This window comes from Bombina bombina, chromosome 6 (genome assembly GCF_027579735.1).
Source record: "Bombina bombina isolate aBomBom1 chromosome 6, aBomBom1.pri, whole genome shotgun sequence".
In the NCBI taxonomy this organism is placed as follows: Eukaryota; Metazoa; Chordata; class Amphibia; order Anura; family Bombinatoridae; genus Bombina; species Bombina bombina.
In genome coordinates this window covers 177,568,266-177,589,032 of record NC_069504.1, presented here as the reverse complement: position 1 = coordinate 177,589,032, position 20,767 = coordinate 177,568,266, and the positions used below count along the sequence as shown (strand labels likewise).

General features: G+C 39.9%; 1 protein-coding gene across 1 annotated transcript in view; it reads left to right on the top strand.

Annotated features, from left to right (window-relative positions):
- The window catches only part of LOC128664358 (ankyrin repeat domain-containing protein 26-like), a 418,274-nt gene that overhangs the window by 86,432 nt on the left and 311,075 nt on the right, over positions 1–20,767 (top strand). The window contains exons 7-8 of the mRNA XM_053719196.1: positions 15,115–15,151; positions 16,185–16,254. Coding sequence (XP_053575171.1) covers positions 15,115–15,151; positions 16,185–16,254 — 107 coding nt within the window. The remainder of the gene's footprint in view (positions 1–15,114; positions 15,152–16,184; positions 16,255–20,767) is intronic.

Sequence of the window (20,767 nt, the reverse complement as noted above, 5' to 3'; positions counted from 1 at the left end):
TTACACATTAAAGTAGCCAAAAAGATATAAAAGTTAAATGCAAACTTAGTTATATTACGGCAACTGTGAATACATGTCATAATGTTACAACTTAGCAAAAATAAGGAGAGAAAACATATTGAACTAATCTCAATAGTAAAAGATCAGTCCTTATATAGTAGTTACTATATTAAATGGACATATTCATAAAACTAAGCATCTATAAATAATTTGATGTCACTAATTTTATTTATTCCTAGTGGGGAACCCGTTTTGAGGGTATAAATCCAATAAATTTCTCTTTTGTTCAAAATCTTATATCTATCACCTCCTCTGATGTTGGTTTTAACCTGTTCAATACCTTGAAACCGAAAATACCTGAATTTATCAATATGTTCAAAAAAATGCTTGGCCACTGGAGTTTTGGGTACCTCCGCCTCTAGGGACAAAAGATGTTCCCGAATCCTGTCCTTTAAGCCCCTAGAGGTGAGACCTACATATTGAAAATTACAGTGTAAACAGGTGATAAGGTAGACAACAAAGTTTGAACTACAATTGATACGTCCCTGAATATTATATACTTTTCTAGTATTTGTGGACTGAAAAGTGTCTCCTACCATAGCAAAATCGCAACTTTTACATGGCCTCACACCACACTTGTAAAAGCCACATTTTTTAGAAAGCCAATTGTTGGTTTTACCTGTCTGTATAGTGGCATTAGTATTGGAGTGTGAACCTGAATTTTTGTTTATTCTATCACCTATAGTGTCTGATCTATAGGAGATAAACTTGCAGTTTTTCGACAGAAATCTTAAATCATCATCCATATCTAAAAGGGGTAACCTTCTCTTGATAATGTTACATATAGCATCATATTGATTGCTATATTTGGTTATAAAGTTAACAGTATTACTACTCTGATTTCTGGCATCGTATCTTGTTTTTTGTTTGTCCTTAAGTAATTTACTTCTGTCAAAGCCAGACACCAAAGTAGCAATATCATTACGCTCTCTTACATTGTAACCTCTTTCTACCAAACGTGAAGTCAAATTTCCAGCATGTTTCCAATACATATCCAAAGAGCTACAATTACGCATTAACCTAATGTACTGTCCTTTAGGGATCCCCTTTTTCAGATGTCTGGGATTTGATGAATCTGCTCTGAGAATAGTATTCCCAGAGATATCTTTCCTATAAACTTCAGTGACAATAGATTCATCTTTGTGTCCTATCAGTACATCTAGATATGGTATATTGTCTCTAGAAGCATTATAAGTGAAGCTTAAGTTGTTGTCATTTAAATTAAGATCATCAACAAAATACTTCAAATTATTTTCTTCACCTCCCCAAATTATCAAAATATCATCGATATATCTGGTATATAACTTAATATTATCTTTATAAAAGTTCTCATTTCCAAAGATCTTTCTGGTTTCAAAATCTGCTAGATATAAATTGGCATACGAGGGGGCAAATTTTGCCCCATCGCTGTCCCTCTAAGTTGCAGATAGAACTCACCATTATACATAAAGTAGTTATGGTGTAGTAAAAATGAGATAGCTTCTAATATAAAATCAATTAATCTGTCATCATACCCAGAATATCTGACAAGCATTCTCTGTACAGCATTTAATCCTTGTTCATGCGGTATGCATGAATATAAAGAAACTGCATCTATTGTGGAAAAAACATAGCCCTCCTTCCATTCAAACTGTTGTATGGATCTAAGTAAATGTTTAGTGTCTCTCAGAAACCCAGGTAATGATTGAACTATTGGCTGTAGCTGTGCATCTACCCATTGGCCCAATCTCTCCCCCAGGGAGCCAATCGCTGAAATTATTGGTCTCCCTGGGGGATTGACTAAAGACTTATGTATTTTAGGTAAGTATTTGAAAACTGGTACTCTCGGATGTTCAACAAAAATTGAGTCAGCTATTGTACCTGTGAATACTGCATTTTCTATTCCTAAATCCAATAAATGTTCAAGCTCTCTTTGAAATTTAATGGTAGGATTAAAAGTGAGTTTTTTGTAGGTTTCAACATCACTTAACTGGCGATATACTTCATTATTCAGACTACAATAATGAAGTATATCGCCAGTTAAGTGATGTTGAAATCTACAAAAAACTCACTTTTAATCCTACCATTAAATTTCAAAGAGAGCTTGAACATTTATTGGATTTAGGAATAGAAAATGCAGTATTCACAGGTAAAATAGCTGACTCAATTTTTGTTGAACATCCGAGAGTACCAGTGTTCAAATACTTACCTAAAATACATAAGTCTTTAGTCAATCCCCCAGGGAGACCAATAATTTCAGCGATTGGCTCCCTGGGGGAGAGATTGGGCCAATGGGTAGATGCACAGCTACAGCCAATAGTTCAATCATTACCTGGGTTTCTGAGAGACACTAAACATTTACTTAGATCCATACAACAGTTTGAATGGAAGGAGGGCTATGTTTTTTCCACAATAGATGCAGTTTCTTTATATTCATGCATACCGCATGAACAAGGATTAAATGCTGTACAGAGAATGCTTGTCAGATATTCTGGGTATGATGACAGATGAATTGATTTTATATTAGAAGCTATCTCATTTTTACTACACCATAACTACTTTATGTATAATGGTGAGTTCTATCTGCAACTTAGAGGGACAGCGATGGGGCAAAATTTGCCCCCTCGTATGCCAATTTATATCTAGCGTATTTTGAAACCAGAAAGATCTTTGGAAATGAGAACTTTTATAAAGATAATATTAAGTTATATACCAGATATATCGATGATATTTTGATAATTTGGGGAGGTGAAGAAAATAATTTGAAGTATTTTGTTGATGATCTTAATTTAAATGACAACAACTTAAGCTTCACTTATAATGCTTCTAGAGACAATATACCATATCTAGATGTACTGATAGGACACAAAGATGAATCTATTGTCACTGAAGTTTATAGGAAAGATATCTCTGGGAATACTATTCCCAGAGCAGATTCATCACATCCCAGACATCTGAAAAAGGGGATCCCTAAAGGACAGTACATTAGGTTAATGCGTAATTGTAGCTCTTTGGATATGTATTGGAAACATGCTGGAAATTTGACTTCACGTTTGGTAGAAAGAGGTTACAATGTAAGAGAGCTTAATGATATTGCTACTTTGGTGTCTGGCTTTGACAGAAGTAAATTACTTAAGGACAAACAAAAAACAAGATACGATGCCAGAAATCAGAGTAGTAATACTGTTAACTTTATAACCAAATATAGCAATCAATATGATGCTATATGTTACATTATCAAGAGAAGGTTACCCCTTTTAGATATGGATGATGATTTAAGATTTCTGTCGAAAAACTGCAAGTTTATCTCCTATAGATCAGACACTATAGGTGATAGAATAAACAAAAATTCAGGTTCACACTCCAATACTAAAGCCACTATACAGACAGGTAAAACCAACAATTGGCTTTCTAAAAAATGTGGCTTTTACAAGTGTGGTGTGAGGCCATGTAAAAGTTGCGATTTTGCTATGGTAGGAGACACTTTTCAGTCCACAAATACTAGAAAACTATATAATATTCAGGGACGTATCAATTGTAGTTCAAACTTTGTTGTCTACCTTATCACCTGTTTACACTGTAATTTTCAATATGTAGGTCTCACCTCTAGGGGCTTAAAGGACAGGATTCGGGAACATCTTTTGTCCCTAGAGGCGGAGGTACCCAAAACTCCAGTGGCCAAGCATTTTTTTGAACATATTGATAAATTCAGGTATTTTCGGTTTCAAGGTATTGAACAGGTTAAAACCAACATCAGAGGAGGTGATAGATATAAGATTTTGAGCAAAAGAGAAATTTATTGGATTTATACCCTCAAAACGGGTTCCCCACTAGGAATAAATAAAATTAGTGACATCAAATTATTTATAGATGCTTAGTTTTATGAATATGTCCATTTAATATAGTAACTACTATATAAGGACTGATCTTTTACTATTGAGATTAGTTCAATATGTTTTCTCTCCTTATTTTTGCTAAGTTGTAACATTATGACATGTATTCACAGTTGCCGTAATATAACTAAGTTTGCATTTAACTTTTATATCTTTTTGGCTACTTTAATGTGTAACATGTGATTTAATTGTAACAGCTTTTGCTTAACATTTTGTCTTCAGGGTTCCGATATTCTTTACTTTGATTTAACACATTTTAATAGAGGTGTTCTATTTAGTCTTAACTTGTAATATTATTATGTGATGTTTATAATGATATTGTAACATTTCTTATGTTGCTGCAAGAAAGTTAATGCTTAGAAGTTTATGGAGTGTAAAAGGTTAGGTCAGAGGTGAGACTTCTGTCTGCTAATTGGCTATTCAGATTTGTTACCTGAGATTTAACAGCTGCCTATAACACTTCTTTCCCAGCTCTGATGAACCGCTTGTGAAGCGGGAAACGCGTCAGCGGGGTTTGTTTGCTGTGCCTGAAATATTGTATGTACGCTTTGTAATATGTATTAAATTACGTTTTTACCTGCATATCTCTCAGCCATTTTTACTACACTGTTGCGATACCTGTTTTCCCTTTTTAATTCTTCATTGGTCAAGACCTTGGTAAGCCTTATGCATATATGACCCGTTCCTATAATAATTACCCTAAAACTTGCTTGCAGATTTCTCCTTTAAATGGCTTTTATTCATTTTGATTCTACTCACAGACTTTTCAACGCCAGCTGTATACCCTCTTCTAATATGCATGCTAGATTACTTTCTGACATTTCCTCTCATATAAAATATGTATTAAAAAAGTTTTTAAATATTCAGTATTTAATTTTCCTAGAACCCTTATTTTCTACCGTCTTCACTATAGCAACTAGCTACTCAGTAGTCTTCCTACTACTTTGTAACTATTCATTATGTCATCCTGTAGTCCACATTTCCGCCCTTTATCTCCCTTAGCTGTCTCCACTTTATATCACGCATAAACTACAACATTATTCATATTTTAGTCTATATCTATAATTGCATATTGTATATCTCTTTATACTCTTTTATAGTATATACTATTCATCTTCTCAAGAATGTCTCCTCTCCAACTCTTAAAAGTCACAGACCTACTTGGATGAAATTATTTTGGCTTATTGACACCTACACCTCTTATGTTAAACTAATTATCTATGGCACTTAGAAAAAATTTAAGCCATGCAAATGCTCTTACACATCTCCCCCCCCCCCCTCTCGTGTGTCTTTAAAGCTTCTTATTCCTAATTAGATTTTAGCACTTTAGGCAAGGACATGTGTTCAGTTTTCTTCTCTTATCCATGTTAAAATCCAATTCTACCTTTTGTATTATAAAAACTGTGTTCAAGAAAAACACTATAATAAAGATACACACAAACATAAATCTACTTTTTATTTCAGGCAACTTCCTTCTCCCCCCCATAAAAAATAAATAAAGTTTGAACAAGTAAATAAAAAATGTAACACTTAATATTTTGAATAATGTGTCTGTTCATATCTAATCTCTTCAGTCGCTCATCATCCCTACAGTTTATTCTTCTTGACATTCTCAACTATTTATTATTATTCTCTAGTAAATATTTTCAATTATCAATGACATTTCATTATTGTGGGGTTGACCACAATCATTAAGTAAAAATAATAATAGTAGGGGTATGTTATGTCATTGCTACTGGTTTTGATGTATGATATTCATCTGAAGAAAACTGTCTTCTTTATAAAAGATCATTCAATATGTTGCAAAAATAAAGCTAAATGGTGTTAAATTATTTCAGATATTCTCACCACAGAGACTTCAATGCCATTGGATGGTAGTTTCCTATGCATTTGTAAATGGGTGAATTACCCATAAGTCTTCAAAATAATTTGTAATGTGATGGTCAGTGCTGTTGGTTGTCACATTTTTGTGGTCATTTAGAACTAAGGTTGGTTTATGTGCCCATACAATGTGTATGTGTTCCCTTAACAGACTTTTGGTTCAGGGTTTTACCCCAAATCAGATCCCTCTCAGCTTTGTTCTTCACTTGGACAAATGCATTTTCAAGAACATTTAAATTGTCAAATTTGTATCCCACTATGAAGGATTGCTAACTGATTTTTTGTTTAATGGAAGGAACTCTGGATTTACTTTTTTGCCTCGTTTATAAACAGAATGGAAATAGCATCAGCCTGTATTGTGACAGCATTTCAATCCACTGCCAGGCCATTAATCATGTCTGGTTTCTCATGAAGTCTTTGCAGCTGTGCTTTGAATTAATTGAATCTATAACCCAAAATATATTTCCTTCCTAAGATAGGGAGAGTCCACGGCTTCATTCCTTACTATTGGGAAATACAATAGCTTACCACCAGGAGGAGGCAAAGGCTTAATTATGCCTCCTACTTCCTCATTACCCCAGTCATTCTTTGCCTTTCGTCACTTTAGGAGGTGGCAGAGAAGTGTCAGAAGATTCGGAGAGTCCTGAAAAAGGGTATCTGCCCTTCGAAATCGGACTAGAGTTTTAAGTAGTCATGTCAACTCAGTGAGAGTATTGATGAAAGTTACAGTCTGAAGATGCAGGGAAAGTTTTTCTGCGAATCCATCCAGACTACTGCTAACAGCTCCTAAGCAATTAGTGTTGACGAGTTTCACTTCCTTCTTTATTTCACTTAAGTCCATGTCAGGAGCGCTGCTATAAGACTGTCACACTTGAGAAGTACTGTCTCGCACTCCATGTGACCAGGTGTAGTCTATGTTCATTTCCTCCATTCCGGCTAAGACTTGAACATGAGGAGAGCGTTTCCTCTGTTAACTGTCTGGGTCTAGGAGGTGGTGAGTGCCCCAGCCATTGGGAGTATAAATGTGCAGTTTTCTATAATAAAAAAAACATTTTTATTTGTGTCCTTCTGTGGGTATAACCTGAGCTATGGAGGACTCTGACATGTTAGATGGTACTCCTTCTGTACTAAATCATACCTGTTTATATTTTACGGAGACCATTGTTTTCCTGCCCACTCAATTATGTTCCACATGCCTTAACACCGTTTTAAAGTCTAAGAAGGGAGACAAGCCCGCTAAGGCTCTTAGTCCCTCTGAGCCGTCTACTTTTCAGGACTCGGCATCCTGTGACATTACTACCCTTGCTACATTATCCACTCCACATGCAGTTCCCCGTAGCACATCTAATCCTCCATCCGGAGGGGGCCTTCTTTCTGTGGACTTTGCCGTGCAGTTTCAAACGATGGTGTCTGCGACCCTCAGTGCATTACCTCGCTCTAACAAATGCAAGAGAAAGATTAAACATAACTCTCCTGACCCGGAGTCATCTAAATATTTATCGGATTTAGCTATTATGTACCAGTTATCTGATGATGAGTTAACCTCTGTAGCTTCAGAGGGTGAACTTTCTGGGTCGGAGTCCTTAGCGTCTAAGCCTCTGTCTACGTTAGAGGTTCCAGAGGCCGTGCTGCCTGAAAAACTTATGATTCCTAAATAACACAGAGTTTACAAAGACAGGAAAGTTCCTTAGATTTTTCCTGTGCTGGTTAAGATTGCGAACATTATTAAGAACGAATGGAAAGAATTTGTTTGTCCTTTTCCCCCTCGTCTACTTTTAAAAAGTTGTTTCCATTCCCGGACTCTCAACTGGATTTGTGGGGCTCCATTCCTAAGGTGGATGGTGCTATCTCTACGCTTGCTAAACATACTACTATATAGGATAGTTCTTCGTTCAGAGAGCCGATGGATAAGAAAATGGAAACCTTTCTGAGAAAGATGTTTCAACATACAGGATTTTTGTTTCAACCGGCGGCTGCAGATGCCATGGTTGCCGGAGCACCTACTTTCTGGTGCGACTCTTTGTCGGAACTCATTGAGGTGGAGTCTCCCCTCAATGACATTCAAGACAGAATTAAAGCTCTGAGAATTGCTAATTATTTTATCTGTGATGCGAACATGCAAATTATTCGCCTAAATGCAAAGGCCTCTGGCTTTGCGGTTCTATCCTTCCGGGACGCTCTGGTTGAAGTCTTGGTCTGCGGATATGAGTTCTAAGTCTAGACTCCTTTCTCTTGCCTTCAAGGGAAAGATTTTATTAGGTCCAGGCCTGGACTCATTATTTCTACGGTTACCGGAGGCAAGGGTTCCTTCCTACCGCAAGATAAGAAGAACAAGCAGAATAAGAAGCCAGCCGAAAATAAATCGGCATGAAGGGGTGGCCCCCGATCTGGGATCGGATCATGTAGGGGGCAGACTGTCTCTTTTTTCAGAAGCCTGGTTCAAGGATGTACAGTATCCGTGGGTCCTGGAGGTGATATCTCAGGGATACAAGATAGACTTAAAATCTCATTGCTTTTCTCGAATCTGTCTACCAGACCAGAAAAGAGGGATGCCTTTCTAGGGTGCGTTCGGGATCTATCCTACTTAGAGTTGTTGTCCCGGTGCCTATTGTCAGTATATTTATAAAAATCTTCAGTAGTGCTCTCCAAATAATATATCAGTCTATGGCAGGGCTATAATACAATACATTTAATAATTATCCTTTAAAATATAAACCCTCAATCAATATGCATCTACTAGAAACCATAAAATTAATATAAATATCTGAATTCTTTTATTTAGTTAATATCTATGAACATATTGGAATATATTTGTAATACCAGAATATGACACAATATTATATACGTTTAAAAAGACTATTTAGATATGCTATACTTCTTACAAAACTCATAAAAATTTACCTTTAAAACCAGCCTTATTTATAAATAGCCTTTCATTCAATTAACACAATGGGATTCTAAGTAAAATACTCAGCTATTTACCCACACTTTACACTAACACAATTCTAATTTAAAATATCAAAATGTTCACAGATAATTTACTTAGCATCAATGATATATGTTTAACAATACATAGGCTATGAAATACTAACTGAAATACAATTTTTCTCTCTTCAATCTACCCCAAATCTTTTAATACATTACCAGGATGATCACCAATCGATATCCAATATCTTTCAGCAGGTTTTAATCTCACCTCAGAAATACCAATCCTATATTATAAAAGGCCAAGTGTTTGTCTGAAGCCGTCATGCGCAGTAGAGACAAACACACGGCCTTTAGATTGGGAGCGCGAGGTACACTGCATACAAGCAGCTGTGAGATAGGGAGCGCGAGCTACTCAACAGGTGTGAGGTCTGCTGCGTGAGAAGCGGCAACGCGCTCCCCAGACCTCACAGTTGTTTGTGGCCGACGGGAGCATTGCGATAGGGGCGTGGTCGGGCGTCGCGAGGGGCGTGGTCGGGCGTCGCGAGGGGCGTGGCCGGCGGGTGTTGCCGCAATGGGGCGTGGCCGGGCGGGGTCCCGCGATGTGAAGACAGAGCCAGAGAGGGAGCAGGAGGGGGGAGACAGACAAAGGGGTGGGAGAGCCAAAGAGAAGGGGTGGTGGGAGAGTCAAAGAGAAGGGGGGGTGGGAGAGCCAAAGAGAAGGGGGGGTGGGAGAGCCAAAGAGAAGGGGGGGGGGAGAGCCAAAGAGAAGGGGGGGGGGAGCCAAAGAGAAGGGGGGGAGAGAGCCAAAGAGAAGGGGGGGGAGAGAGCCAAAGAGAAGGGGGGGGGAGAGAGCTAAAGAGAAGGGGGGGGAGAGCCAAAGAGAAGGGGGGGAGCCAAAGAGAAGGGGGGGGGGAGCCAAAGAGAAGGGGGGGGGAGCCAAAGAGAAGGGGGGGGGAGAGCCAAAGAGAAGGGGGGGGGAGAGAGCCAAAGAGAAGGGGGGGGAGAGAGCCAACGAGAAGGGGGGGGGGGAGAGCCAAAGAGAAGGGGGGGGAGAGAGCCAAAGAGAAGGGGGGGAGAGAGCCAAAGAGAAGGGGGGGGGAGAGAGCCAAAGAGAAGGGGGGGGGAGAGAGCCAAAGAGAAGGGGGGGAGAGAGCCAAAGAGAAGGGGGGGGAGAGCCAAAGAGAAGGGGGGGGGAGAGCCAAAGAGAAGGGGGGGAGAGAGCCAAAGAGAAGGGGGGGGAGAGAGCCAAAGAGAAGGGGGGGGAGCCAAAGAGAAGGGGGGGGAGAGCCAAAGAGAAGGGGGGGAGAGAGCCAAAGAGAAGGGGGGGGGGAGAGAGCCAAAGAGAAGGGGGGGGGGGAGAGAGCCAAAGAGAAGGGGGGGGAGAGAGCCAACGAGAAGGGGGGGGAGAGAGCCAAAGAGAAGGGGGGGGGGGGAGAGAGCCAAACAGAAGGGGGGGGGAGAGAGCCAAAGAGAAGGGGGGGGGGAGAGAGCCAAAGAGAAGGGGGGGGGGGAGCCAAAGAGGGGGGAGAGAGAGCCAAAGAGGGGGGGGGGGGAGAGCCAAAGAGGGGGGGGAGCCAAAGAGGGGGGGAGTGAGCCAAAGAGGGGGGGAGAGAGCCAAAGGGGGGGGAGAGCCAAAGAGGGGGGGAGAGAGAGAGCCAAAGAGGAAAGAGAGCCAAAGAGGAGAGTAAAAGAGGGGAGAGAGACAAAGAGGGGGGAGAGAGAGCCAAAGAGAGGGGGGGCAGAGCCAAAGAGAGGGGGGGCAGAGCCAAAGAGGGGGGGCGAGCCAAAGAGGGGGGGAGAGCGCCAAAGAGGGGGGAGAGAACAAAAGAGGGGGGAGAGAGCCAAAGAGGGGGGAGAGAGAGAGCCAAAGAGGAAAGAGAGCCAAAGAGGAGAGAGAGCAAAAGAGGGGAGAGAGAGCAAAAGAGGGGAGAGAGAGCAAAAGAGGGGAGAGAGACAAAGAGGGGGGAGAGCCAAAGGGGGGGGGGAGAGCCAAAGGGGGGGGATAGAGCCAAAGGGGGGGGGGGAGAGAGCCAAAGAGGGGGGGGGAGAGCCAAAGAGGGGGGGAGAGAGCAAAAGAAAGGAGGGAGAGAGCCAAAGAGGGGAGAGAGAGAGCAAAAGAGGGGAGAGAGAGAACAAAGGAGAGGGGGGAGAGAAAGCAAAAGAGAGGGGGGAGAGAAAGCAAAAGAGAGGGGGGAAGAGAGAGCAAAAGAGGGGGGAGAGAGCAAGGGGTGGGACCGCTGTTCTGAAAAAAATGGCCCGTGTACACAGGATTTAGTACTAGTAAGTATATATTGCAATAAATGATAAAAGGATAGATCAGCTTTGCCAAAGTAAAAATTGTATCTCACGCCCAGCACCCAGTTACAAGTTAGCTCAGCACAATCTCTGTGTGTTTCTGCCAAGTTTCTATTGCCCCACTCACACAGCATGTGGTCAATTTGCATCTGAATGTAAATCGTCAATATTCTCACAAAACATGTCGCTTTCTCACAAGATATCTCTTCCAGGTCAGACTTCCAGGCAACGCTGTGAGGGTAAGAGATTTTGTCTCACATTTCCAGGCAGTCACACACATGGTCTCCTGAAATGGTTGTTACATTTTAATTAATCCAAATGCTCTATTGTCCTCACTTGTGTGTTTAGAATAACTTTACATGCTGAGTGGGGGAGAACTAAACATGATTGTAAGTTCCCACGGGAATAGGGCCCTCAATCCCTCCTGTATGTGTTTGTAAATTTTGTCCTGTTTTTTACAAGTCTTGTATTGTTTTATTTAAATGAATTGTATCCATGGACAGCGCTGCGGAATATGTTGGCGCTTAATAAATAAAGTATAATAATAATAATAATTGAAGTCAGTTTTTCTGAATGAAATGAATCATTTTCTACTGACCAGCCAAATATCTGATTAAATATATATATTTATTAACCTTAAAATATATGATTAAAATATATATATTTATTAACCTTACATATACCTTGACACTATCGAAGAAAGAGGTTTGGGGTTTTTCTTTTTTTTTTTTTTTTGGTCCCAAAGAAGGAGGGAACTTTCTGCCCAATCCTGGACCTAAAGTGTTTAAAATTTCTCAGTGTCTCTTCCTTCAAGATGGAGATAAGGTCCATTCTTTCTTTAATTCAGGAAGGCCAGTTTATGACCACTATAGAACTCAGGGTATTGCAGTAGCCCCATACTTGGACAATATTCTGGTGCAAGCACCATCCTTTCGTCTTGCAGAAGAATTCTCTGAGTTCCTTCTCAGTCTTCTTCGATCACATGGATGGAAGATAAACTTGGAAAAGAGTTCTTTTATCCCAAGTACCAGGGTGGAATTCCTGGGTACTATAATAGACTCCATATCCATTAGAATATTTCTAACAGACCAGCGACTTTGCAAGTTAGCTTCGGCATGTCTTGCCCTCCGGACCTCCTTGACTGGGAGGCGGATTTTCTCAGCAGGAAATTCTTCCACCCAGGTGAATGGTCTCTCTATTCCGAGGTGTTTACAGAGATATGCAGCAAGTGGGGGAAGCCGGAGATAGATCTCATGGCGTCCCGTCTTAATACCAAGCTACCCAGGTACGGGTCGAGGTCGAGGGATCCCCAAGTGGATCTAATAGATGCACTAGCAGTGCCCTGGAGGTTCAAACTCCTATATCTTTTTTTCCTCCATTACCACTACTTCCTCGAGTGGTGGTAATCCTGATTGCTCCATCGTGGCCACGAAGGACGTGGTTTGCGGATCTAGTGGGATGTTCTCATCTCCTCCATGGAAGTTATCTTGTCGCAGAGACCTGCTGATACAAGGTCCATTTTGTTAATCAAAATCTAGATTCTCTGAGGCTGACTGCGTGGAGATTGAACGCTTAGTCTAAGCCAAGAGTGGTTTCTCTGAGAGTGTTATTGATACTCTTATTCAAGCTCATAATCCAGTTACTCGGTGTATCTACCATAAGGGGCATACTTATTCCGCTGTGAAGAGCGTGGTTTTTCCTGGCACAGAGTTAAGGTTGCCAGGATCTTATCTTTTCTCCAGAATGGGCTGGAGAAGAACCTTTCTGTTAGTTCCCTGAGAGGACAGATTTCGGGCCTGTCGGTTTTATTGCATAAGAGACTGGCTGAGCTTCCAGACTTCAGACTTGTGTTTAGATCTGAGGCTCCTCCTTGGAGCCTAAATCTTGTTCTTCGGGTTTTGCAACAGGTTCCGTTTGAGCATTCCGTTGACATTAAATCGTTATCTTGGAAGGTTCTCTTTTTATTGGCTATTGCTTCTGCGCGCAGAGTTTCTGAGATCTCTGCTTTGCAATTTGAGCCCCCTTATATGATTTTTCATGCAGATAAGGCAGTTTTACATACTAAATTATGTTTTCTTCCTAAGGTTGTGTCAGATCGCAACATCAATCAGGAGATTGTGGTTCTTTCCTTGTGTCCTAATCCTTCTTCATCGAAGGAACGCTTGCATCACAATTTGGATGTGGTTCGCGCCTTTAAGTTCTATCTTCAGGCTACTAAGGAGTTTAGACAATCTCCTTCTTTGTTTGTCGTCTATTCAGCGAAGCGTAAGAGGCAGAATGCTACTTCGACTTCCCTATCTTTTTGGTTAAGGAGTTTCATCCGCTTACGAGACAGCGGGACATCATCCTTCTTAGAGGATAACGGCTCATTCCACTAGAGCAGTGGCTTCCTCTTGGGCCTTTAAGAATGATTCCTCTATAGTTTAGATTTGTAAGGCGGCTACCTGATCCTCCTTGCATACTTTTACAAAATTTTACTAGTTTAATGTTTTTGCTTCGGCTGAAGCAGCTTTCGTGATAAAAGTTTTTGCAGGCTGTGGTTCCCTCAGAATAGGGTCCACCTCTTCCTTTTTGTTCCCTCCTGTTTTTCATTCGGTGTCCTCTGGAGCTTGGGTATAGTTTTCCCAACAGTAAGGAATAAAGCCGTGGACTCTCCCTATTTTAGGAAGGAAAACATAATTTATGCTAACCAGATAAATTCCTTTCCTTCCGGATAAGGAGAGTCCACAGCCCCCGCCCGTTTTTTCTTGTCTTGTTTATTTTATCTTCTGGCACTATTTATACCCTAATGTTTCTCCTACTTTTCCATGTTCCCTCGGCAGAATGACTGGAGTAATGAGGAAGAGGGAGGGATATTTAAGCCTTTGGCTGGAGTGTCTTTGCCTCCTCCTGGTTGCCAGGTGTTGTATTTCCCAACAGTAAGGAATGAAGCCGTGGACTCTACCTATCCAGAAGGAAAAAAAATTGTCTGGTAAGCATAAATTATGTTTTTCCAGACATTTTTAGCCAAGTGAAAGGTTCCATGTTTTGTTGACTGGTATAAAGTTAGTGTTTTCAAGACAGACAGATACCAATCAGAGAAGGCGTTGATGTGGGCTCTGCCAATCAAATGTTCTGAAACAAAACACTGATCTTGTGAAAGTTTTACTTACAAGGTGTATACTGTATATTAGGTGGTATGCTGGCATTCCAAATGTGCTATACTGGCACCACAACATTGTACATTCATTATTTTGGTATTTATTGTGATGGCATTCAGATAATAATGCCTTTTTAACCATTTGTTGTCAACTAGTGACTAAATATTTTCAGTGCTTTGAAAGTTCAGTTGTGACCCTGTAAGCATGTTTTTTGTTGGTTAAGCTCTACCATTTTATAAATCATAATTTGAAAGGAAAAAAAAAAGCAGCTGATGCAGGAAATTTGAAACTTACATTTACAATTATATTTTCCAAAACTCAAACTCTGTGCACAAAAAAATGTAATAACTTAATTTTTTAAATCTATGCAGACATTATTCAGATCATTTTTAAGCATATGAGATGGGGCGTGCTAAAATACCTACAATATTCTAATAACAACTATTGTGAATTGAATGTAACATTCAAGCAGACAGGACATTGTAATTTGAATGTTGAGTAGTACAGATTAACAACAGCAAAATTGATGGGAGTCGCAGTTGTCTTCAAAATCAACAATAGGGAATGGATAACCCAGGAGACCACTTTTAAAGATTGTTAATTTACCTGTAAAGTATTGTGCTTATTCTTTGTATTATGCAATTTTATTATTTTTCTGCTCCTTTTGGAATCTTGGACATATGCTTTTTTTATTGACGGCATCTGGTCTTTACTTTAATAAACTGTCTAATGTAAAATGCCAATTTCCTGCTTTAGCAGTGTTTTTTCCCTTATATTATTAGTTGCTCTGATTTATGAAATTACCCTTTTGAATTTAACATTATTCTCTAAAATTTTACACTTACATTTTGTGGTATACTTTGCAAAAAGGAAATGTGATTTTATAATTTACATTATTACTGTACATACATTATAACTATTTAATACTGTCTCTACAGTTACAGAAGACATTTCCCAAGCAGAGTCGGTTAGCCGGTAAGATTTCTAGTAATAATATTTTATAACTAAAGGTTCAATATATTTTGACACAAACAACCACATATGGTTTTAGTGGCATATCAAGTTTAACAATGTACCCAATCTGGGTTAAGCTACATAGCTGTACGTTAAGCACCTTAGAAATTGAAGTATAAAAACAGAAAAAGGTATATTAAACAGTAATAATATGCGAGACATAATGATGTATTCAAAGCAAATATTAGCCTTAGAATAATATGTAGATGTTACAAATTGTAGATAATAAGTGTAAAGGTTTAATTTCTATAAAGTACTTTGGTTTCTAAAGTAATGAGCTCCACCATGCTTAAATTTAAGTTTTCTCCTTATCTCTCTTGCCTGACCAAGGACAATCAATACAGATATAAAAGAGTCTATAGAAAACCCTGCAAACAAGGCTTTGTGGACACCCTGTTAGATAAATACTTCTATATTCCACATATCCTCATTTGCATAGTCTTTTTATTGACTGTTATATATCTGTCCCAAATTGTCATCAGCAAGAGTGATAGAAAAGGGGAAAACTTAAGTTTAAACATAAAGGCATCCAATACTTTATAGAATCAGAGTGGGATTTATAAAAACAAATGCAAAAAATACATAATGCAGGAAACTATACAGATGCTGGGGTTAAAAGATGAGGTAGTACTATATTTTTTAATAAGGTAATATCTAGAGCAGCTTTAACAAAGCCGTTAACATATTGTATGCATTTTAATAACAATTAGCGTGATAGTTTAATTGATTGTACATTAATCAAAACTGTCAGCTGGGGAATGTATAAATTTGTAGGTAAGAGAATATAATAAGTGGACGCTTTTATTTTCGTTGACATTTGCCTTGGCTTTCCTCAATTCTATTTGTTATTTATATTTAAGAAATGAATAGATTTTGTAGTATTTTTGAAAGACTTTTATTAAAGGTTTTATTAGGCTATAATTGGCCAAGCATTGCCAGCAAAAAATACTAATTTAGTACATTTTATAACAAATCTTTTCTCTTTTACTTAAAGTGCCTCTGGAAAGTCAGCGGACGTAGACTCATGGCCTTCAGATGAAGACGATCTAGACTTTTTTCCTCAGGTACTTAAGTGGGAATTTAGTTGTTTTGTGAAGCAAACAATTAATATTAGAGAAGCAGAAAAAATGTCATTGGACCCAACATGAGCATGTGCACATATCTATAGTTTTCCTCCTGTTTATAGTTCTCATGTTCCTGTATACAGAGGCCCTAACTACAATATCTCATGTATTCATTACTTTCCATTTTCCAGTTAGAAGGGTTTAAAAGGGACACAAAAGTATGTTTCTTTCCTATGGCATGGAGAGTTTGATTTCATTCCAACTACTAGTGGGAATTCAACTCCTGGCTAGCAGGAGGAGGCAAAGAGCACCTCAGCAGAGGTGTTAAGTGTCACTTTCCTTACCCATAATCCCCAGTCATTCTTTGCCTCTATCATCGGGAGGATGTGGGAAGGTTGTGTCTGAAGATATTTAAACCTTTAATGGGTACTTTTCCCTGCAAGCAAGGATTTGGGCTATGCTGTTTCAATGTCAATCTCTTATAGTATAATCTCTAATAGTATTGCTTATTGGTGCGACTCTTTATCGACCTCATTTCTGAAGAGACTACCATAGAGGAGATCCAGGATAGGATCAAGGCTGTACAGCTGGCTAATATTTTATCTGTGATGCCAGCATGCAAGTTGTTAGGCTGGGAGCCAATATTTCTAGCTTTTCAGTTCTTCTTGCAGAGTTCCATGACTAAAGTCTTGGTCTGCAGATGTATCATCCTAGTCCAAACTTTTGTCTTTATCTTTTCATCCCTTTTGTAACTTTAAGGGACAAAAGCCTTGTCTCCTCTTCTTCCAAGCCGGAGCAACCTACGACCTCATGGAGGTTTAGCCAATCTTGGAATAAGAGCAAAAAGTCCAAGAAACCTTCCTCTGACTCTAAGTCAACATGAAGGGACCGCCCCCAAGCCTGTTTTGGATCAAGTAGTGGACAGGATTTCTTACCTTCGACAGGTTAGGATCCGTGATGGCCCAGGTCTTTGGGCGGTGGAAGACATTTCCTAGGGATACAGGTAAGGGTTCAAGTCCTGTTCCCCTAGGGGCAAATTTGTCCTGTCAAGGTTATCAGTAAACCAGGTGAAGAGAGTAGCCTTCTTAAACTGCGTATAGGACTTATCTTCTCTGGGAGTGATTGTTCCAGTTGGTGGAACAGGGTCTAGGATTCTTTTCAACCCTTTTTGTAGTTCCCAAGAAAGAGGGAACTTTCCAACCCATATTGGGCCTCAAGTGTCTCAACAAGTTCCGTCCTTCAAAATGGAGACTATTTGTTCCATTCTACCCTTGGTTCAGGAGGGTCAGTTTATGACTACCATAGACCTGAAGGACGCGTATCTTCATGTTCCCATTCACAGAGAACATCACCATTTTCTGCAGTTTGCCTTTCTAGACAAACATTTCCAGTTTGTTGCCCTTCCCTTTGGCCTTGCTACGACTCCTCAAATCTTTACAAAGGTTCTAGGGGCCCTTTTAGCGTTGGTCAGATCTCCGGGATTAGCGGTGTGACAACCAAGGTTAACCAACCCTGCGCCAGTCGCTTGTTTGGCACAGAAAGGGTTATCAGACCCCTTCTACTGTCACTAATATGTCACAATCTAGCCACACCAGGCAAGCTTGTGATTTAGTTCAGTGGGTGCAAGGGTTAACAACACTCTCTAGTCTGTACTAGACTTAAAAGAAATGCCCCAAACTCCCCTTTAATGCCACCCACACTAAACTAGCTATGCTGCCACCACTTATGATTTATTAAAGGGAAAATTCTAAGGAAAAACCCAGCCTTACACATTAACTCTCAGAATACAATTTAGCAGAAAATAACCTAAAGTATACAGTTCTAATACTCCAGTCTCTTTCAGTAACGTGGTTCAAATATTAGACAAAGGCCAAAGCTTAATAAATTAATTATTTATTATGCCAAAAATTATTATACACAATGCATTATTAATAAAAAGTTGTTACAAATAAAATTACACACAAGCAAACCGGTTTTCAAAATAAAAAGAAGAAAAATAGAAACCTTACACTGTACTAGTCTTTGGAATCTGTTGCCAGAGAGATAGCATGAAGCAATGGGTCCTTACTCTGTTTTGTCACAGCCTCCCTGGTAAGAATGACAATTTCATTGTTAAAACACAAGATTCTTATACATATTTTCCAGAGATCAGGTTGCCTGACCCCACCCTCCTTGCAGGGGCTAAGAAACCCCCTATCTTTTATGAACTTTAATAAACTCTAAGTCTTTGCCTGAAATTATAGAAAACATTATAATTCCTGCTAGGTAAATTTATTTTCATATAAGCAGGAAGGCAATCTCTTGGTATCAAATTGATTCTCCCAATGAAACTAAGTATGACAGGGTTGTCATATTTACCTTCATCTAATGTCATAACAGTTTTAAACACATATATACATTATACCCATGTCCCTTTATTGACCTTATCAATTTCTGTGACAAGGCACTGTTTTGTATCATGCCCTCTGCTGAAAGTCTGAGCGATAAAGCTCTCTTCTGTGTATACTACATAGTATTTATGAGGCTCCTGGCACTTCAAAGAAAACACAAACAAACACAGGACACAATTCTTCTTGAAAAACAAATCTTTTTTTTTAGCTCACAGGCTAAAGAGAATTAACCCCTTAGCAGCTAAATCCTGAGGTATTCGCGACAAGCGGTGGCGCCAGACCTGGACAACATCTTGTTTCAGGCATCAACTTTTCAGTTAGCAAGATCTCATACAGAGATGCTGTTGTCTATTTTACGTTCCCACGGGTGGAAAGTGAATCTGGAAAAGATTTTCCTGGTGCCATCCACCAGGGTGTGTTTCTTGGGAATGATTCTAGAGTCTGTCCATGAAGATTTTTCTGACGGATGTCAGAAAATCCAATCTTCTTGCTTCATGCCTTTCACTTCAGTCCTCTATCCGTCCATCAGTGGCTCAGTGTATGGAATTAAATGGTTGCTTCTATGGACATTATACTCTTTACTCGTTTCCATCTGAAGACCTCTACAGTTATGCATGCTCAGACAATAGAATGGGACCACTTAGATCTCTCGCAGAGGATAGCTCTAGACCGCCTAAAAAAGCTCTCTATCTTGGTGGATGTCACAAGTCCATCTGTCTCAGGGTATATGCTTCCTGAGACCATCATGTGTGATTGTAACCACAGATGCCAGCCTGTCTAGCTGGGGAACAGTTTGGAGTTCTTTATAGGCTCAGGGTCTTTGGATTCAAGAAGAGTCTTCTCTTCCCATAAACATCCTAGCGTTGAGAGCAATTTTTAATGCTTTAACAGCCTGGCCTCAACTAGTTTTGGTCTGGGTTATCAGATTTCAATCGGACAACATCACCTCAGTGGCATACATCAACCACCAGGGAGGAACTCGGAGTTTGTTAGCTATGAAGGAGGTGACTTGCATTCTCCAGTGGGCAGAGTCTCACGATTGTTTCCACTCTGCCATCCACATCTCAGGGGTGGTCAACTGGGAAGCGGATTTTCTGAGCGTGCAGACCTATTTTCCCGGGGAGTGGGTTCTCCAGCCGGAAGTATTCTCAATAATAACCCTCAGGTAGGGGGTTCCAGAGTTGGATCTGATGGCATCATGCCTAAACGCCAAGCTTCCAAGGTACGGTTCGAGATCAAGAGATCCACAAGCCGCTCTGATAGACGCTCTGACGGTGCAGTGGAAATTCAGTATTGCATACCTGTTCCCTCTGTTTGCTCTTCTTCCTCAAGTTATTGCTTGTATCAAGCAGGAGAGGGCATCAGTGATTCTAATAGATCCTGCCTGGCCTCAAAGGATCTGGTTCGCGGATATGGTGAAGATATAATTTCTTCCCCCTTGGTGGTTGTCTTTGAGGAAGGACCTTCTTCTTCAGGGTCCCTTCCTCCACCCAGATTTAGATTATCTGAAGCTGATTGCTTGGAAATTGAACGTCTAGCTTTAGCTTGGCGTGGTTTTTCTGAGAAGGTCATTGATATCATGCTTCAGGCTCGTAATCCTTTTTCTCGCAAGATTTACCATAAGGTATGGCGTAGATACCTTTATTGGTGTGAATCAAAAGGTTTTCTCTTGGAATAGGGATAAAGGTACCCCAATTTTTTTGTATTTTCTTCAGGATGGCCTGGAGAAAGGTTTATCAGTCAGTACTCTGAAGGGTCAGTTTTCTGCTCTGTCTATCTTTTGCTCACACGTCTGGTGGATTAGCCAGATGTTTTATTTTTTGTTCAGGCCTTGGCAGATTCCGGCCTGTGTTTAAACCTGTTGCTTCCTCTTGGACTATTGTTTTTAAATTTCTGCTGCAGGCTCCGTTTGAGCCTATGCATGCAGTTGATATAAAGTTGTTATATTGGAAGATTTTTGCTATTTCTTCTGCTCGCAGAGTTTCCGGTTCTGCAGTTTGATCCCCTTTCCTTATTTTTCATTCGGAGAAGGCGGTTCTTTGTACTAGTTGGCATTTCTTCCCATGGTAGTATCAGATCTCAATATCTAATTATTTTATCCTAATCCTTCTTCTTAAGAAGGA